The 19,959-nt window shown below is 41.7% G+C and overlaps 1 protein-coding gene across 1 annotated transcript in view; it reads left to right on the forward strand.

Annotated features, from left to right (window-relative positions):
* The first annotated feature begins 333 nt into the window (after positions 1-333).
* Positions 334-19,959, forward strand: part of ZNRF3 (zinc and ring finger 3) — a 59,378-nt gene continuing 39,752 nt past the window's right edge. The window contains exon 1 of the mRNA XM_006904875.3: positions 334-461. Within this exon, the coding sequence (XP_006904937.1) occupies positions 336-461 (126 nt within the window). The 5' untranslated portion in view covers positions 334-335. The remainder of the gene's footprint in view (positions 462-19,959) is intronic.

Below are 19,959 nucleotides of genomic sequence, written 5' to 3' on the forward strand. Positions count from 1 at the left end.
ACTTCACAGCATTTCAGATTGGCATTTGCATGGGAGCTATGCTGTTTTTCTGTCCCTACATCCCATAGGGTGGTGTCCACCTCGGGTGACTACTGCTTACAAAGCAGTGAGAAAGCATTCATAGAATATTTTTATAGTGGGTCTATTATTTTCTCTCCAGTGCTCAGCTCATTGTGCTGAGATAGGATTACCAATGGGTTAAAAATATGCCCCCCCCATCATATAATTTTAAGTTTTGAGATTACTTTTGATTATCAAGTCTGAGAAATGTAAAATGTGACTCAAACCGAACTGCAACCTGCATATTGAAGTTTTCTTTCCCTTTTGTTTCTTAGATGCACCCACTGGGCCTATGTAATAACAATGATGAAGAAGACTTGTATGAATATGGCTGGGTAGGAGTGGTGAAGCTGGAACAGCCAGAATTGGACCCGAAACCATGTCTCACTGTTCTGGGCAAGGTAAGCACCAGGCCCTCCAAATCATTCTGACTCCATTTGGTGTTCTCCACTCTCCCGTTTCCTCCATTCCTCAAATGGTTGCTTACAGAGAAGAGCCTTGTGGTACATTACTCCGTCCTAGCTGAAGTCCAGTGGGTTGATGACGAAGACATATCTTGTAGCAGCCCACTAGGTGCTTACACGTTTGGACTCTGATGGAGACTGCTAGCCTCAGAGTTCCCTCGACCTACTGTCCACTGTGTGGCCTTGGGCAAGTTACTTACCCTCAAGGAGTCTCAGTTTCTTATCTGTGAGTTGGTTCGATAAGAGAGATTCATAATACCTTATCTTATACTCTTGGGGCCAGATGTTTCAGAATTCTATAATTTTGAGGGTTTAGAAAGGTATTAAGGTTATATATATTTTATAATAAGTAGCCCCGGGAAGATTTGAGGTAGTACTCAGTAATCAAACACATTTATATTTGTCTAGCAAAGTATATGGATATTCACCTTAGTGGGATAACTAAAATCTAAATAGCCTCGTGTTGGTTTAGGGCAGCTTTACCTCCGAAACGAGTTCAGGTTCATTAAATTTTGCTGCCAAGTAAGCTATGGAAAAACTTTTGGGTCTTAGAGCTTTTTTGGTTTCAGAATGGCAGACAGCAATTATGGTCCTGTATTAGAACTTACCTCATAGAATGGTTAGGAGGTGAGATGAGATGCGAACGGTCTAGCACAGAATAAGCTCTCAAAAAATGTTTGCTACCATTGGCTGTTGTCATCCCATTTAGAAGTACTAAAAAAGATTGTTTTTTTAGCCAAGTGGGTCAGCATTACCTGACTGTAGTATAAGATAGAAATAAATTTATTTTGGAAAACCATCTGTCAATGATCTTAAAATATGATAGGTAATAACCTGTTTTAAACTGGATCATTTTGTTAAAGGGAAAGGTTTAGAGAAAGTTAGTAGAATTTTGGTTGGAGGAATCATAGTATCTCTTTAGGGGATAGTGTTTTGCCTGGATATTTTTTTATACTCTCAGAAGCTGCTGTTCTAGGTACCATGGGGAGACAGCTGGGGGAAAAGCAGTCCTGGTTCTTAAACTCTTGAAGATTTCTTGGGAGATCCAGGAAAGAGAAGAGGTATACTTGATGCAGGATACTTGAGAAGGGAGCTTTTCCCAGACTTGAAGAGCCCTAGCCCGTGTCTTCGGAAAGACTTTTGGCCCAGGAGACCCTCATGGGTCTGATTTTGCATCCCACTTGTCTTCTGAGTAGCTTCTGGCACTTGCTAAGTTTTTTGCCCCTTTGCAGGAAACAAACAAACACAGGAATTATTACCTGTTTGGTTTACAAGTCACAAAGTTGAAGCAAGGTATTTTAGGTGGCCCAAGCCCTGATACTTCATCGTTTAAATAGTTGGCCAGAACTGCTTAATGATACTTGGAGAATAGTCACCCCCTTGAGAATATTTTAGTGTTTTCCTAGGAGAAATGCCAGCTACATCCAAAGGCTGTAGGAACAGTGCTTTCCTTGTAGCTAGTACACTCCTAATATAAAAATTTCTCTATACTTAAGCTGCCACTATGCAAGGCTCAGCAGCTTGTCTTAATTTGCTTTGCCCCAGTTCAGTGAGGCTCCACCTTTGCATTTGATGTGTCTATAAATGAGTTGGAACAGGGCTCCCAGAGACACCCCATTGTTCTCCCATGGCTTGGTGGTGTTGAAGTCATTCAGAGGACCCAATTGTTTCCTCCTCCGCCTGGAACAACCCTGTAGTGGTTTTTACTTGGAGAGTTTTGTATGGTTTGGCCTGCTGGCCTGTGAAGCCAGGAGGAATAAAAATCCAAGACATATATTGAATCATTAAGTACTTCTTGGGTTTATTCATTCACCAAATATTTATTGAATGCAGAGGCCCAGGAGCTAAGTGTATGATTCTACCTGCTTACAAGCAATAGTCTCTTACCCTCGCCGCATGTTTCTGTTTGGAAAGACTGTGTGATGGCCAGGCGGTATTTACGCGTGGTTAGTTACTGAAATTTGGCTTAACACCTGATTAAAATCATTAGCAAAAATGCTTGGGCAAGACAGTTTTGCATTTGTTTAAAACCTGGCTTGGTAACAGGAGGTGTGATGAGTCAGGTATCTCTCTCGCCCTTCCCTCTTTCTCTTTCTCCCTCTCTCTCCCTTTTTCTTTCATTTTCTTAAAATGTAGCTGTTCTCAGATTCAGGTTTTTTAACTTTGCTAACTGTGTTTTCCTTTTTTCTGAGCCCCAAGGGCAGTGGCAGGAGACTTCGGTAAAGAAATGCGAAGTGATCTTCATGGGTAGCCCAGTCTTTTGCAGAGCATGGTTTTCCATCATTTCTTTGCTTGTAGTGGCTATGGCAAGGAGGTGGACACTGAAGAGAGGCATGAGAAAGGAGGAACTACAGCCAAGTCAGTGTGGGAGGAGGGGAGAGGGATTCCTCTGCATAGATGTTGGGACTTGTTAAAAGCCATAGAATGGAGGACTCTTTCTGTCAGGCATTCGGAAAAGCCTGTAGGAGAATAGGGGAGAGTGCCAGACAAATACCCTTCTCCCTCCCCCATCATCCACCCTCATTACCCACCCGCCCGCAGAAAATGCCATGGGGCGCAAAGTTGAAATAGAGAGGAATGTCCTAAATTAAAAAAAAGTAAATGCCTCTCCACAAGTTCAAATAAAGTTTCATTTTAAAAGCAGAAGACATAAACTCATCACCTTGGTTTATTACTGAGTGCTTTTGAACTGAGAAAGGATCACTATAAACTCATGAGAGAAAAGTGATTTATGATCCCCTCCTTGTAATCTTTTTGATTCTGTAGGAGGTGGGGTAGACAATAGGATCTGCTGCGGAGGCAGAGTTGAGGTGAGGGTGAGCCCCCCACACAGAGGCAGCAGGCCAGGGCACCAAGTCAGACCTGGCTTTACACCAGGCCCAGGGCAAGTCTTAGCTCTTGGGGCCTCTTTTTCACTGACTGTGAAGAGGCTGTTCTGGGTTTCTTGCTTATTTAACATTTTGAGCTTCTGTATCACATTTAAAACCTTCCCTTGATATTCTAAGTTGGGGAGGTTCTAGTGGCAGCATTGACAGACAGACTCGGTTACTCATGACAGTTTAAGTCCTAGAAAATTAAAATAGAATAAAATTGACATTTCTGAGCAGCTCACTATTGAAAGTAAGGGTCTTACACCACCCCCAAAGTACAAGTGTCTATATTTATGCCCCAGGCATTTTAACCCTTCAATTCAACCAGTATTTATTAAGCATCTTATGGGACTGGTAAGAATTTTGAAGGTTGACTTTAATAGCTTTGGTTTCTATGACCCGTCAGCCTCATTGAGAGTCATGGCAGGGAACACACAAGATGCAGTGGAATTTCTAACAAAGTCCACCTGGCCCAGATTTCATGAATAAGCCTCCCTAAACCCAGAGTGAAGTCTTGGGGAGATTGAAAGACAGGATGGTCAACAGGCATGGACTCTGCTCTTTGCAGTACTTAAGAGGACAATGAGTAAGTTAATGAAAAGACAAGAGAATTTCAAGTCATGGAGACCCAGCTTTGGCTGAATGACCTTGCAAAGGTCACTTCAGCTCCTGGGGCCTTACTCTTCTCATTGGGGCTCATGCTGCCTTTGTCATTGCAGTGGAAATTCTATGAGATGTTTGTGGTGCACTTAACACAGCCTGGCTCAGAGTAAATTCCTTATGGTTCAGGTGCTCACCAAGTTCTAAGAGCTTTATGTGCAGTGTCTCCTTTCATTGTCAGACCAGCTCTGAGATTGTGTCTAGATTCCCATTTTACAGTGAGGAAATTGAGTCCCAAAGACATTCTCTACCTAACCTAGGATCAAGGGGCTCCCAAGTAGCTGAGCAGAGATCCGAGATGAAGACTGTTCTGTTTATTGCCTCATCAATGTTAGTCTCTTCCCCTTGCCTCCTTTTGTCTTCACCGGTTTTTCTATATAAAAATCAGATGCTTTTCAGTAGTTGTTGGCTCAGTTAGGACTATTGTTTCCACTTAATAGAAATCCAACTCTAGCTACATTGCTCTGAGGGTCTTGAAAAGCATCAGAGAACCCATGATGGGGGTACTGCCCCTCTTCTAGAATAGCTGACGCTAGTGCTCTATGCCAGTGGTCCCTTTCCAAGTCTTCTCTTCGGTGTGTCTGCTTTATTCCCCCACCTCCATCACCTAGTGGGAGACACAGCTCCCTAATATCCCTGGGCCTGACACTTTCTTGATTTCCAGTCTAAAGGACTCCAGAAAAGGAATTCATTGGCCCATCTTGGATCAGGTGCTCACCTTTAGTCTGGTCAGCTGTGATCTGGGGCTGGGAACACGCTGGAATTTAGCTTCCTGCCCAGCCGTGTGTGGGAGTGAGAGGAAGATATATCTTCTAAAGAAAGCTGGCGAGGGCAGTGCTGGGCTTCCATCCTCTAAACAGCTCCCTGCAGTCAGCAAGTCATGTATGGGACCATAAGCTGGTGGGTGATATCTTCAGTTTACCCCGAGTTGTCCAGAGAGGCTCCAATTGGAAGGGACTCCTCTGATTCATGTGTACTATGAAGAGTCAGATCCTTTTCTTGCCCTGAACTGAGGGCCAGTCCCTGACACAGACAGTCTTAGTTGTTAGAAGAGAAGTAAGTCCACGTGGTTGGAGAGGTTGGGCAAATTTTATAGAGAGAGACCTGCCTGAGACAAGGTGAAATGGAGGAATAATCTCCAGGAATAGGACAGAGAGAAAGGGAACAAGAAGTTTCTTCAAGGGACATTGAAAGTTGCTGGAGAAGGAAGAGGCTTTCGGCTTAAGGAGTTTGGCTTTCAACATCTAAGTAGTTGGGAGCCACTGGAGGTTTCTAATGATAGGATGAGTGCCATAGATTCTGGCTTTGGAAATGTTCATTTGGTGGTGGCAGCAAGGCTGGTTGAGGGGAGGATCAGGTTATGCTTTGCTGCTGGATGTTTCTGGGAACTAAATGGACCCAGACATCAATTTTTAAAAATGCTTTGTTGAGGCTCAAGCCAGTGACACTGGCAAGGAAACATTGTGTTTGCCTTCAGATTTCTTTGTCTCTTCATCTGCCTTTTTTATGTTTTCACATTTAGGCAAATGCGGAATGTACAGACAGCATGGCCAACAGTGTGGCACGGTGGGAAATTGCTTGGCTGCAGGGCGGGAGAGCTCGGTCTGTAATCCTGGCTCTTCTGACAAGCAGCAGGAAGACCTAGGATGAGGGGTTGAGGGAAAACTGGGCCCTTATGTTCACATTCATTCCAGCACCCCACATCCAGCCCTGAGTGTCTTGGTAACTTCTTCACAAAGAATGGATAAAGACTCATAACCAAAGGGACTGGAAGACAGAAAACAGAGTCAAAGGAATTTTATTTTTTCAGAGTGGTTGTGGGGAGAAGGAGCATGTAATAGTTAAGACTTGAGTTTAGACATCAGACTAACCTGAGTTTAAACCCTGGGTTCAACCCTTTAAGCTGTGCAACCTAGGGCAGTCACTTAACCCCTCTGCATGTTTCTGCCTCCTTAGATGGGAACAGCACCTAAAGGAGTTGGTGTGTGTCAGGTGTTGGTCGCTGTTCCTGGCAGAACTGAAAGCACTAAATAAAGTAGCAACTCTTATTGATCATCCTCTCTTCCTTCCTCTCTCCTCCCCTTATTATCCTTTAATTTCTTTTAGCACTCAAAGTGCTATTACTTAAGTAGTCAAATCCAGAGAGACAGAAAATAGAATGGTGGTCGCCAGGGGCTGGGATGGGGGTAGGGAATGGGGCGTTATTTTTTAATGTGTATGAAGTTTCATTTGAGGAAGATGAAAAAGTTCTAGAGATGGATGGTGGTGATGGTTGCACAAAACATGAATATACTTAATACCATTGAACTGTACGCTTAAAAATGGTTAGAATGGTAAATTTTATGTTATGTATATTTTCCCACAATAAAGAAAAAGAAATCGTTTCACAATAAAGTATATGGAGTTTGATGGCTGGTGGGTATTAAAAAAACAGGTAAGCATTTTGTTCCTGTGGTGATGGAGTAGTCTCATCATGAATGACAACTGCTTCTACTGGTGGAAAGCAAACTCTTTGTCTCATAAGACATGTTACAGACGATCCAGGAGCAATGAGGACAGAGACCTCATCCTCTTTTGCAACTCGGGTTACCGCCAGAAAAACTGCATACTTACCTTTCACAGAACAACTGCCAAAATAAAGAATTTGAGTAAAGGAAAAACAAAATTTTATTTGTATTCTCTTCTCATGACATAGTGGAAAACAGGAAAATGACACTAATTGCAATCCAAAGATGTTTGAATTTCTTCACTAAATATTAACCAGAACCTGAGGGGTAATATAGTGATAGGTAATAGTTGGTGCTTAAGGGAAGAAAAGGACTTGGTAATAATCCAGAAAGAGAACCATTGCCCCATTATGACGAATGGGTTTCGGGCAAATTTCTCTCAACTGGGGCCTTTCTCGGCATCGTCTTTCTGGATCCTCTGATAAAAGTCAGAGCTGTTAAAATCATGGTGTAGGTGTTAATCTAGCACAGCGGTTCTCAAAGTGTGGTCAGGGAATCTTTTGGGATCCTTAAGATCCTTCCCAGGAGGACCTACAATATCAGAGCTGTTTTTATAATAACACTAATATGTCACTTGCCTTTCTCACTCTCATTCTCTCACAAACGTATGGTGTTTTCCAGGGGCATCGTTTTGTGTGGTGACTTCATTGCTGGGACAGTTAATGGAATGTGTGCTTTTGTATATTCTGTGTTTGAAAAATTTCTCAGTTTTAATTCCTAATATGGTAAATACCGAGAGATAGAACCCACAGAAACAGAAGTGCTTTGGGTTCTTAATTTTTGAGAATGTAAAAGTCGACCTGAGATTTGAATGCACTGAACTAGCATTATGTCCCCACCAAGTTGTTTATAAGCCATGTAGGGGGAGGCGGAAGGGAGGGCTTTTTCTTCAGCATGCCATTCTCATTGGGCTCTTTGGTCACAAATGTAACCAGAATTTCCTAGAATACCTGAGTACTCTGGTCCCCAGGCTGAGTCCAGCTTAGCACTCCTGAATGTCAGATTCCTGCCTCAAGAGGGGTGGTAGGACTGAAATCCTGGGATCTGACTCACTGCGACAAACGGGAGAAGGCGGTGAATGTACCAGGGTCTCAGAGGCAGCTAGCTGCTCCACACCACAGGCAGGCATTGGTCTTCTCCAGTAAGGGAAGTGAGTGTGGTATTTGCCACATACTTGAGTACAGGGCACGGTGACAACAGCTCATTGCCATGATATCCCTGGGAGCACCCTGTGCTTGGGACACTTAGCTGTGTCAAACCTCCCCAGGGCTTATTATCCGAATCCTCTTATTGCAGTGGTTCTCAACTGCTCCTCCCTTCCCCCACCCCTCGCCTATCCCCTAGGTCCAGGGGACATTAGGCAATGTCTGGGGCCAATTTTGGTCTTTAGACAAAAATATCCAGGAGGGTGTGGGGGTGCTACCAGCAACTAGTAGATGGAGACCAAGGATACTGCCGAACATCTTATAGCACACAGGACAGCCCTCCAAAACAAAGAATGATCTGGCCCCAAATGTCAATAGTATCCCTGTTGAGAAACCCTGTCTTATCATGACATACAAGTTTTATCTCCCTAAGTCCTTAAATTCCACTTCTTTCCTCCTTCATTCCCTTCTCTGCCCCAGTGTCCTCCAATATAAAGACAGGTTCATGGCAGCCTTTGCGGTATGTTCTGTTGCAGTGCATGATCAGTTTCTATGTGAGGGGTATAGAGAACCCGGATCTTGGAGCCACGTGGCCTGGATGCAGATGATATTCTGGTAGTAGCTGGTTAACTTTGGGCCAGTTATCCTCTCTTTGCTTCCATTTCTTTCTATCCCCATCTATAAAGGTAGTGATGATTAAAATATAATGTATGCCAAGTTCTTGGAATACTCAATAAATACATATTTACCTCCTTTCTAAACAAGCTTCTACCAACTGGATTGAAACTCTTTTTCTAAGGTGAGCTGAGGTGGGGTTTTTTTTTTTTTTTTTGGAGAGGAAGTTTGGAAGGCTCTTTAGATTTATTTTAAGGAGCACTTGGGTAAATATTTCCCATATTTGGTTAAAAAGGAAAGTAAGACAGGAACTTAGTAGAAGAAATCAGATTGGGAGGAGAAGATCGACATGATATAAATAGAAAAAGGAATACCACTTTTCTTCTGAGGTCCTGTGTCTGATTTGAAAGTCACAAACTTTTAACTTGATGTCTTTCTTCCACAACTAAATCTTCTAGCAACCTCTTGGTTAAAAGGCTCTATAAAGCACAATATACTTTTTTTTTTTTTTTTTTTGCTAGATCCGAGACATTTTCAGCTATAAAAGGCTAACTGAAACCATTACTTGAAATCTACTGAGAGACTGAAGGGAGTTTTGAAGATAGAGTAGAACAAATAATGTGTCTGCCAATCCCAGGAGCAAAGGCTGCTGGCCACCTCCCCAGACAGGGAGAAGGCTGGCTCGCAACACTCCTTCTGACCATTGTCCCCTCCAGTTGAACCAGGCTCGCAACAGAGCAAGAGCCACAAAATAAGGCTGTCCTAGGAAACTAGGAATGGTATGACAGCTTCTGAAAAGCCCATCAAAAATAGCTAATGACCATATCTACCTTTGAAAGGCCATTTTGAAGTATAAGAGAAGTTAGTACCCAACATATTAAGTCATTTTATGAATAGTACCAGTCCCAAGTCTGATGACCTGAATCTCTCATACCTGGACAAGCCCCAAAGTCCCATCTGCTCTCCGTTCTCAGAGGAGGCTTGCATACACCATGTGCATGAATTAACCCAAATGAGCAACGGCCATGTCTATGGGCATTTCAGAATTTGGGGGCTGCCTGACAGTGAGTGTGTGTCGCTGGTTTACTTTTTACCAAGCCTTTGGAAAACCTGCACACCAGGTTTGAACATAGCACATTTTAGAGAACTTGAGTTGCTCTCACGTAGGAGAGTGTCACACCACCAGCCTGGGCAGAGATTCCCACTGGGTGCAGAAGCAGGAAGAATGGGAACATTGGCAAGATCTTGTCTGCTATCCTTGGTCACAAGACCATTTCAGACCGCAGACAAATGCAGTTTCTTTTCCTTGTTCTGTCTTTTGTGTTTGTTTCCTTTCCAAAAAGCACCATATTTTATTTGTTAAAAGGTACCCTTCTACTTTGGTGATCTTGTTGTCCAAATCAAACATGGCCTATGTGTTCTGACTAATGCTTTTTGTGCTCTGTTTTAAGTTTGAGGCAGTCAAAACAATTCCTTTGGGATACTGAAATACTTTAAATTCTGCATCATTTTTGATAGTTATAAAAATAATAGAAGAGTTTCAACACATCCCAGTTATGCTAAGCACTGATGGATAAAATAAAATTCTAGTCAGCCTAAAGAACTTGGGCTATTTCTTGGGATGTGCAAAGGCACTTGGCCTTCACTATTACACATTAACCTACTGCTGATAGATTTTCACAAATGTATCAACTCTTAAATGAACCTCAGAGAAAAGAATGTGGAATAGGCAAGGAACTTTTGTTACCTTCACTTGATTTTTAGAAATAGAATTTTGAAGTGTTTAGCTTCAAAAGATTTCTTTTTCATGTATTTGTAAACAGTAAATTGGTTTTAAAAATGAATTATTTTGTCTTTCTTTAAAGTTTCAATTGATAGAATCTTAATATTTTTTATAACCCCTAATTTTAAAGGTATACCCAAAATTTATAGCATTAACTTATTTTACTATTTTTGTAACAGAAATTTCTGGGTCCTTGTCTTTTTTTAAGTGTGTAAGCAATATAATAATTTTTACCACCATTCTTATATTTTTAGTACCAAGAACAATTTCTAAAACATAGTAGGCACTCAGTAAATATTTGTTGCATTAAATAATTATGGAGAATTTGAAAATATGACAAAACTACCTTTAATTCTGCTCCCTTAATCCAAGTACTGTCAGTTTGGATTATTCCCTTCCAATCTTTTTAATAATACATACTAGTCATTTTACCAATTTGCTGTTATTTTGATAGCCTGTAATTACAATGGCTGCATAACATGACAATAGAAGATACCATGATTTACTTGACCATTCCTCCAGAGTTCAATAATTAGATTGCTTCTGTTGTATTTCTAACCCTTACAAGTAAACCAAACTGAAACCTTTGTGTAGGGTGAGCTTTTGGGGTTTCTTTTTCTTTTCAAATTACTCCCTATGGTAATATTCCAGGAGATTGTAGATCAAAAGATATGGACATTTTTTTATGGTTCTTGATGTAAACAGTTACAAATTGCTTTTCAAGAAAGTTCCCTCAGTTGACTCTGCCACTAGTAAAGTGAACTGTTTTTCATAAAAACAATACTAACATCGACTATTGTCAGTACGTTTCTTTTACTTCTTCGTTTGTTTTTGTTTGTATTTCTTTGATTATTATCCAATATTAAACTCCAAGCATTTTCCATCTACTAAATAAATTTCTTCTCCTGAATTGTCTGTTCTGGTCCCTTGCTCGTTTATGGGTGGGTCTTATTCTAGATTTTTAAAATAATAATGTAGTAATTTATTGTCATTTAGAATAATTTTTAACTCGCCCTTTTATTTACTAATTTTTGGTTGTTTAGCTTTCTTGGTGTGCAGAATTTAAAATTTTTAGTCATTCCTTCATGATTGCTTTTATTGCTTCTAAACTTAATTATTCCCTCCCTTGCAAGCTTAGAATCGTTTTGCCTTTTCAACTTTTTCCATGGTCACTGTTTTTCTTTCAATACAGTACATCTTTAAATCACCCAAAATTTATTTCGACCTGTACTGTCAGGAGTGGCTAAGTAATCTCTCTCTCTCCTAAAGTTCTCCCAACACCTTTTAAGTTATTTCCTTCATTTTATATATCCCCCTCCTTTTAAAAAATAATATATTCTGTTCTGTATTCTATAGTAGGATCATATCCTGCATTATCTACTGTCAAATAAATTCTGTATCCCTTTTTGAGCTAGTCCCACAGTTTTAATTTTTATTGTTTTAAAGCATATATCCAGAGCTAAGTGAAATGAACACTTTTAAAAGAATTCATCTGTAAATCAACAAAGCAAATGCCTTTTTGTATGTTCTTTAGACCAGGGAATCCTAATTAATCCTCATTCTCTCCCACCGAATACATCATATCCCCACCCCCACTGTCAGTATGGGAATTGCTTTCAGAATCTCTGTAAATTATCATAATTACCATATTCAAATTCCACTTCATTCCAGCATGCACACATAATTTTTATTATATAGGAAATAGGTATCATGGTTAAAACTGACTACAAAACCTATTTTATCTTCAGGTTGTTCAAGATCATTTCATCACCAAAACTTTCCTGTCTTGGAAATATGTTTTTAGAAGTTTGGACTCTACAGAAACAGAACAGAAATGATTGATAAGATTGTTCCACAGAAAGGCTTATTCATTTTTTTAAAGTGTATAGTGGTTTTTCGTATTCAGAGAATTGTGCAACCACCACTACAATCAATTTTAGAACGTTTTCATATTCTTTATGTATTATAGATACTAGTCCCTTTTCAGATATATGAACATTTTCATCACTCCAAAAAGAAACCCCTTACCCTTTAGCAGTCATCTCCTCTCCATTCTAGACATTTCATGTAAATGGAATCATAACAATTTGTGGTCTTTTGTATGTTTCTTTTGCTTAACATAATGTTTCAGCATATGTCAGTATGTCACTATTTTTTATTGCCAAATAGTCTGTTGCATGTTTTTTGCTTGTTTATCAGTTGATGGATATTTCGATCATTTCCACTTTTTGGTTATTAAGAATAATACTCCTGTGAAAATTTGAACAAGATTTTGCATAGATATAGATTTTTATTTCTCTTGGGCAAATAACTAAGAGTGGAATTGCTGGGTCACACAGTAACTCTATGTATAACCTTTTGAGGAAGATTAAACTGTTTCCCAAAGTGGCCATACATTTTACATTACCACCAACAGTGTATGATTTCTCCACATCCTAGCCAATACTTGTTTTTATCTGTCTTTTTGATTATATCCATCCTAGTAGTGGGTATGAAGTGGTATCTCGTTGTGGTTTTGATTTGCATTTCCCTGATGGCTAATGATTTTGCTCATCTTTTCATGTGCTTATTGGAAGTTCGTATATTTTCTTTGGAGAAATATCTTTTCAGATCCTTTGCCCATCTTTGAATCAGTAATTTATCTTTTTATTATTGAGTTGTAAGCGTTCTCTATATATCCTAGATATATATCTCTTATCAGATATATGATTTGCAAATATTTTCTCCCATTCTGGGGATGATCTTTTCATATTCTTAATGTCCTTTACAGCACAAAAGTTTTAAATTTTGATAAAGTTCTGTTGATCTATTTTTTCTTTGTTTGCTGGTGCTTTTGGTGTCACATCTAAGGAACCATTGGAGGGTTCATTCGTTCACTGAGACCTGTTAGTTGTCCTTGCTGTGATATTTTAATGATCATATATTTAAGGTCTTTCTGCGATTCATAATATAGAATTTATTCTTGTTTCCTCCAGAAGCTTAAAGTTAACAGAAAGTCAGGAAGCACTAGTCTCTCTTCATTGCTGGTGCCTGTCCTGAGATGCCTTCTCAGATTCCTTGATTTCACCTGGGACATCTGAGCCAAAACAGTCCCCACACATCCTATACCAGGAGGACAGTAGATCACTTTTGACCAGTAGTCAAGACTCCTCAGTTCCAGCTCAGTAGCTGAATGGCTGGGTTAAAAATATGGAAAGACAGCAGAGCTACTGTCCATCCTCCTCCTTTTTTTTAGCTAATGATGGTTCTAGAAGAGACTCGTCTGCCACTTCCCAGAATCCCAGCAAGTGCCCATGAATGCAGATACTCCAACTGACCACCCTGAGGGACCTGATTTCTTAAGGGTGTAAAGTTATATTCTGTCAGGTCTAAGTAGGGAAGATAAGAGAGTCTCTCAAAGTAAAGGTCAGAGAGGTGCCGTATTTGAAATGCTACAGAAAGGATGTAGGCGAGTGACAGCTGTCAATAAGGCTTCCACCCCTGCTTTGCTTTTAGTGCCTATGAAAAGATAACAGCTTAAAGATTCCATTTTAGAATATTCAAGATCTAGAAAATGTTTCCAAAATAATTTTTCTCTCAAAGGTTTGCTGATGATCACCCAACTGAAAATAATTCCCCTAACTGATAGCCAGGCCCTTGTTCTCAGGAGGGGTCTAGGTGTATTTGGGGATGAGAGTCACTGACCAGGATGCTCTGTTTCTAAGAACAACACCAACAGGCAGTCCAGAGACCTTCCGTTGAGTTCTGCCCACAAACCACAGCCTGTCTGCAAGGTCTGACTGCAGGCCACTCAGCCTTGGCAAGTGTGTGCTTCAGAAAGTGCCAGGCAGAAATGGGAACTGACGGACAGGCGCACGTGGCAAGGGGAGACGTTGTGCAGGGGCTGCATGTTCGCTAGATCTGAGACTGTTTTTTTAAGTTCTTTTTCGTGATGCCAGGAGCACCGAGAAAAGAGAGAAAAAAATTGCAGTTGTTGCTGGATCGTTTATATCATCTGAAATCCATCTAAAACCCCACAAATACTGTTTGTTGTTTAAGCACCTTGTTTTTCCTATTATATAGTCTTCAGTCTTTCTGCTGATATCACAGTGCAGTTGGCTTTTATGTCATGATTGTATTAAAATGAATGAATGAATGCAGTTGGCTACCACACAGAATTTTTACTTGACATGGAAATGGGCTCTTCAGTAAAGGTCAAATAGAATCAGTTTATTGTGCAAAGCGATTACCTGTAGAATTGCTTTCAACTGTCCATACTTCCCTGCAAATACCTCCCCACCAAAAAAGAGACAAATGCAGTATACACCCATCTCTTAAGAAGCGGTTGTATTACATAAAGCTGCATCTCTTACCAGGCCCCCACTCCCTTTATCCCTCTGTGCTACTGTCATCTTTGCTTAGGTTGGTCTCTCTTCTGTGAATACAAGAAAATAAGAAAATTGCCTGTTTTAGGCGATGCAGGTGTGTTTCAGAGATTTAGAGTTAAGAAATCAAGTAAATATTTTGGCAGCCCAACAAAGGTAAGAAAGGGAGAACGCACCTAATGGGCTTCTCGAATTACAGGCCTGTCCAAACACTGCTTTTCTTAAGAGAGGCTGGTCAAGGCCAAAGCCTGCCCTGCTCCACAGTGGCAGCAAGGCCCACCAGAGAAGTTGGGCTCGCTTCTCTCACTAGTACTGGCCCTGTGCCCGACAGGACACCGTTGGACTTTTTATTCAGTCCAACCCAAGAGAAAAGATGCTCATTAGTAAGTGGGAGATCGTTCCTCCTTAGCAGACTCAAATCACATTGCTTCCTCTTCCTTGCTGAAAAATACTCCAGATAGCTCTTTTCTCCCCTTTTAAATTAGAGCCCTGAAAAAACGAGGCACAGTATCTCAGGTAACTTTTTCATTGCAACTTCATCTATCTTGAGGGTTGGGAGTAGACAGCTATGAAAGAGGACCTGGAAGCAGCATGTTGCGGGTATGCTAGTCTTTTGGGCTCAGGATCTGGTCATCCAAGTGTGCCAAACAAGCCAGTTTGGTGCCCACTTTAAGAACAGAGACATCCCAGAAGGGAAGAGCTCTGACCGTCTAGTGACGTGTCTCCATTCTTCTAGTGCTTTGTGTCTCCTCTAACAGAAAGGCAGACAGAAAAGCTGCCTCTCTTCCTTGCCCTCCTCCAGTGGCTTCCATTGGATCACCTTGGCAGGGCCTCATCCGAGGAGGGCGAGAAGGCCAGTGTGGAGGAGGAGGGAGGAGGGTAGAAGAAGGGTAGAAGGAGGGTGTCGCCTGCACTGGCGGTTCCTTTGATCACCTCCCGCCTGGTTCCAGGCCCTGCTGCCAGCAGGCCAGCCAAAGGCCTGGCTCTACTGATCTGATGAGGTGCTGAATAGGACCCGAGGGGCAATGACGGGAGTGAGAAGAAAGCCTCAGGAATGAAAAGGAAACCCCGGGAACCTGCTCAGCTTCATTGGCTGGATCTTCCTACCAGGGAGCCGCTCAGTTCCTGCCAACCCCGGCTGCCTGCACCTCCCCTGGGCCCCTCCTGTCTCTGCTTTTCAGACCTTGTGTGTGTTTTGTGTTTGAATCACGGCTGCTCTCTCTGGTTCTCAGGCTGGGAACCCACTGTGCCTGTTTCCATGGTCACTGGGAAGCTCTCAGCGCCATGTGCTTCAAAGGGAACCTTTCCCCTCCCAGCACCGCCGCTGCCTGCCCCAGGCGGCCACACAATAAGTGGCTCCTCGGAGCCAGGCCTCTGAGCCTCACTTGCCAAGAGGAAAACCTTGCCTCTGCTGAGTGAGGCTGTGCAACCTCACAGAACTATGTTTGTGCAGAGAGAGCAATCCATGTCTTCTTCTTCATTATAGGAAAAGAGGTGGCTTCATTTGGGGTGGAAGAGGGAAAGGGGGAGGAAGACTTGGGTTGGGGAAGATAGGGGACCCAGAGGCCGTGTAGGACTTTCTCAGCTAGACCTGTCTTTGGGGCCAGCAGAGAATGGAATTGAGGCAGGTGTCACTGGCTTCCTGTCCCCTGAGCTGGGGTGGTGAGGGTGGAATCTGACCATTCCTTCAGGGCCACAGATGCCTGAGCAGTTGCCCACCAGGTTTGAAGTTTGTTGTTGCTTGTTTGTTGAGTAATGCCAGAGGAATGAAACCTCAAACATCTGGTTAGAGAGAAAGAATCAGTGATTTAATGATCTTCGAGGGCTGCTACATGATGATGCTGGAATTGAAAGGCGAATATCCTCTGAAGAGCTTACATTTTAGATGCCACGCCTGCTCCCTTCGCTCTCTGACATCGTACCTCCCTCATTTGTGTGCTCAGATGATGAGGAAGGGCATATGAAGATGTCACAATTTCTCTGTGCTCAAAAATGTCATCATCACTGTGACCTGTTCGGTGGGGAGAGTATGTGCTCTAAATTGTGTTCTGACTAGTGGGAGTTGAAGACCCCGAACTATTTAGGGGCTAGCTAAGGCATCGTCACCACATTTCAGAGTACTGGGACATGGCGATAGAGTCTTCTGGGGACGACTTTGCCCATCACCCTGAGTATGCTATCCCTGGAGGTGATGGTTTCGCTCACTCCGAGTTCTGAGCCAACTCTCCCAAGATTCTTTACCTAACCTGACATGCAGAAATTAATGGAGGCATGATTTACTTTGGCTTTTTTAGGTGTCAGGTATGTGTCTTGAAGAGACTAGGAAAGAAGTGTTGACGGTTCTGATCCACTTGAACCTTTCGAGTTTTACGTCTTTCCTTCCTGCCCAGCGTCAAGCCTATCTGGGATGTAGCTCTACAAGTCTGAGTGAATGAGCACCATTATCTTTCTGTGTGTTCTTGGGACAGAATTTAATGAATGGGGGCATAGGACAGTCTGGGTCTCCTTCAGATCCACGCAGGTGGAAAGTACATTGGTTTTGGCTTTTGACTTGAATGTAGTGGTTCTTCAGAAGAAGGTTGTTGGTTTTCATCAGTTACACCAATGACTGTTGTTTTTGGAAACTTTACTAGAAGGATTAGGGAAGTTGGATGTCTCTTATCATTTGCAATTAATTCTCCAATTCAGTTCAATTGTTTTTCCAAGTTCTGTGGCTATGATAATCTAAGTAGCCATTTAATCTTTTATTAACCAGGGTTTATTCAATTATCGAACTAGGTTTGTAGTTTCATGTATGGGTGTAATGTCTCAAAATTACAGCTCTCTCCTTTGCCCTGGTTGCCCTGATTCTTCGATGTTCAGCAAGCAGCTTTGGAGCATTCACAGTGCTCCAGCCCCCCTTTAATCTTAGACACCGCAAGGCCATCGTGGGGAGAGAATCCGGACAGACTCCTTGAGGTCTTACTTAGACATCACTTTCTCCTAAGTCTTTATGAACTAGTAGTGTGTTAATAGGGAAAGCTTCACAGAGGAGACAAAACTTAACTTTGTAGAGTGGGCAGGTTTGGGGTAAGGAAGGGGATGGAGGAGGATATTCCAGGAGTGGGGCCAGCAGGAGCAGAAATAATGCATGGTGTGTCTCAGGGCCAGTCGGAAAGAGCACTTTGACTGGGCCTCATGGTTTTACTGGACCAGAGGAGCTCCTCTTGGTAGGGAAGGCATGTCCAGGGAGTGCATCCAGGGGTGTGCAAAAGGAGGGCGTGCAGTGGAGAGGAGGAGAGCGAGCTCCTGGCAAGGAGAAACAGGATGTGCTTAGGCCTAGAAATAGATCGCCGGTTTGGCTGTTTCATTGATATTGCTGTTCTCTGGCAATTTAACAAAAACAGAGGAATAAAATTTAATGTATTAGAGACCTTAAAATGTAAAATCAAAGAGAAGTTTTACATTAATGAACTAAAGTGCTACTTGGTAGAACTTGCCCAGTCAACATAAAACACAAGCAGGGCTCTAATTTCCCTTCTCTGTGGCTCTAGTTCTTTTCACCCTGAATCTTTTCTCTGTTTTGTCTCTAAATTGTGGTTGTGGTCGTGGTTGTGGTTGTGGTTGTGTGTGTCTGTGTGTGTGTGTATGTGTGTGAATGATATAAAAGTTACCATTTTAAGCATTTTTAAATGTACAGTTCTGTGGCATTAAGTAAGTTCACATTGTTGTGCAACCATCACCACCATCTACCTCTAGAACTTTTTCATCTTCTTCAACTGAAACTTCATATCCATTAAACACCATCTCCTCATCCCTCCCTTCTCCTAGCCTCTAGCAACCACCATTCTACTTCCTATCTCTATGAATCTGACTACTCTAGGTACTTCATATAAGTAGAATCATTTAGTTCTCCTTTTGTATGCTTTTCACTTAGCATAATGTCTTCAAGGTTCACCCATGTTGTTGTAGCATATGTCAGAATTTCCTTCCTTTTTATGGTTGAATAATATCCCATTGTATGAGTGTGTAATATATATGTTACATTTGTTTATGCATTTATCTATTGATGAACATTTGAGTTGTTTCTACCTTTTGGCTATTGTGCATAACGTTACTGCGAACACAGGTATATAAATGTTTCTTCGAGACTACTTTTAATTTTGGGGGGGAGGTGGGTATAGACCCAGAAATGGAATTGCTGGATCATATGGTAATTCTATACTTAATTCTTTGAGGAATCACCACGTTTCCACAAACAATCACACTATTTTACATTTCTGCCAGCAGCATACAAATGTATGGATTCAGTTTCCCCACATCCTAGCAACACTTCTTGTGTAATGTGTTATTATTTTTTAAATAATAGCCATTCTAAGGGGTTTGAAGTGGTGTTTCATTCTGGTTTTGATTTGCATTTTCCTAATGATTAGTGATATTAGACATCTTGTCATGTGCTTATTGGCTATTTGTATATCTGTTTTAGGGGACTATTCAAGTCCTTTCTCCATTTTTTAATCAAGTTTTTTGTTGTTGAGTTGTAGGCGTTCTTTATATAGTCTACTTATTAATCCCTTATCTGACCAACGATTTGCAAATATTTTCTCCCATTTCATGGGTCTCTTTTCACTCTGTTCGTCATATCCTTTGATTAAAAGTTTTTAATCTTAATGAAGTCCACTCTCTCTATTTTTTTCTTTTGCTGCCTGTATATTTGGTGTTTCTTCTCTCTTGTTTGTGCTTGCTCCTTAATTCATCCTCACTTAACATATAGAAGGTTATAAAAACATATCTTACTATTCAGTCTGGTTTATAATTTACTGTTGTCCTGAGAATTCCAGAAAGGAGGAGAAATCTTGCTTCCTGGGCCAGACTCTCTGGGACTCCATGTGTTAGAAGATGCGCTGTTAGGGGTACAAAGAATGATAAGGAATTGCACAGAATGTGCCCAAGGCTGGCCACAGGGGTCCAGCAAGCTGACTACACTATTCTGTGGTCAACTTCTTGTAAACGAGGAGCTCCTGTCCGCCTCTGTGGCCAGCTGCCACCAGCCCCACGGTGTGAATGGTGAGGAAGTAAGGGCTGGCGGCTGGCCGGACTCCAGGATGATGCAGCCTTTGCTGGCATAGAACCAAGGCGGAGGGGGAAAAACACTCTTGTGTATGAGAGAAATAATGCTCCTCCAAAACCTATAATTCCCAAGTTTAAAAAAAAAAAAAAGATTTTTTTCAACCAAACTGTGCTTTTATCTTTGAATTCTGAATGGGAGATTGTTCACACAGCTAAGCTGGCTGCAGAAGCCAGGCCAGTTAAAACAATATGCAAGCAGCTCTCCTCCAAGTAACCAGAAACTGTTGGCTCAAAAGAGCCTGAACGGAGGAACCAACCTGCTGGGAGACGTTTTCCAAGTAACTCCAAGCAACTCCAAGCAACGGCCTGAATGTAAATCCTCCTGCTGGGGAATGGCACTTTGGCAAATGAAGACCCTAATTAGAGATGGAAGGGTTTCTAT

This window comes from Pteropus alecto, unplaced genomic scaffold (assembly GCF_000325575.1).
Source record: "Pteropus alecto unplaced genomic scaffold, ASM32557v1 scaffold190, whole genome shotgun sequence".
NCBI classification, from domain to species: Eukaryota; Metazoa; Chordata; class Mammalia; order Chiroptera; family Pteropodidae; genus Pteropus; species Pteropus alecto.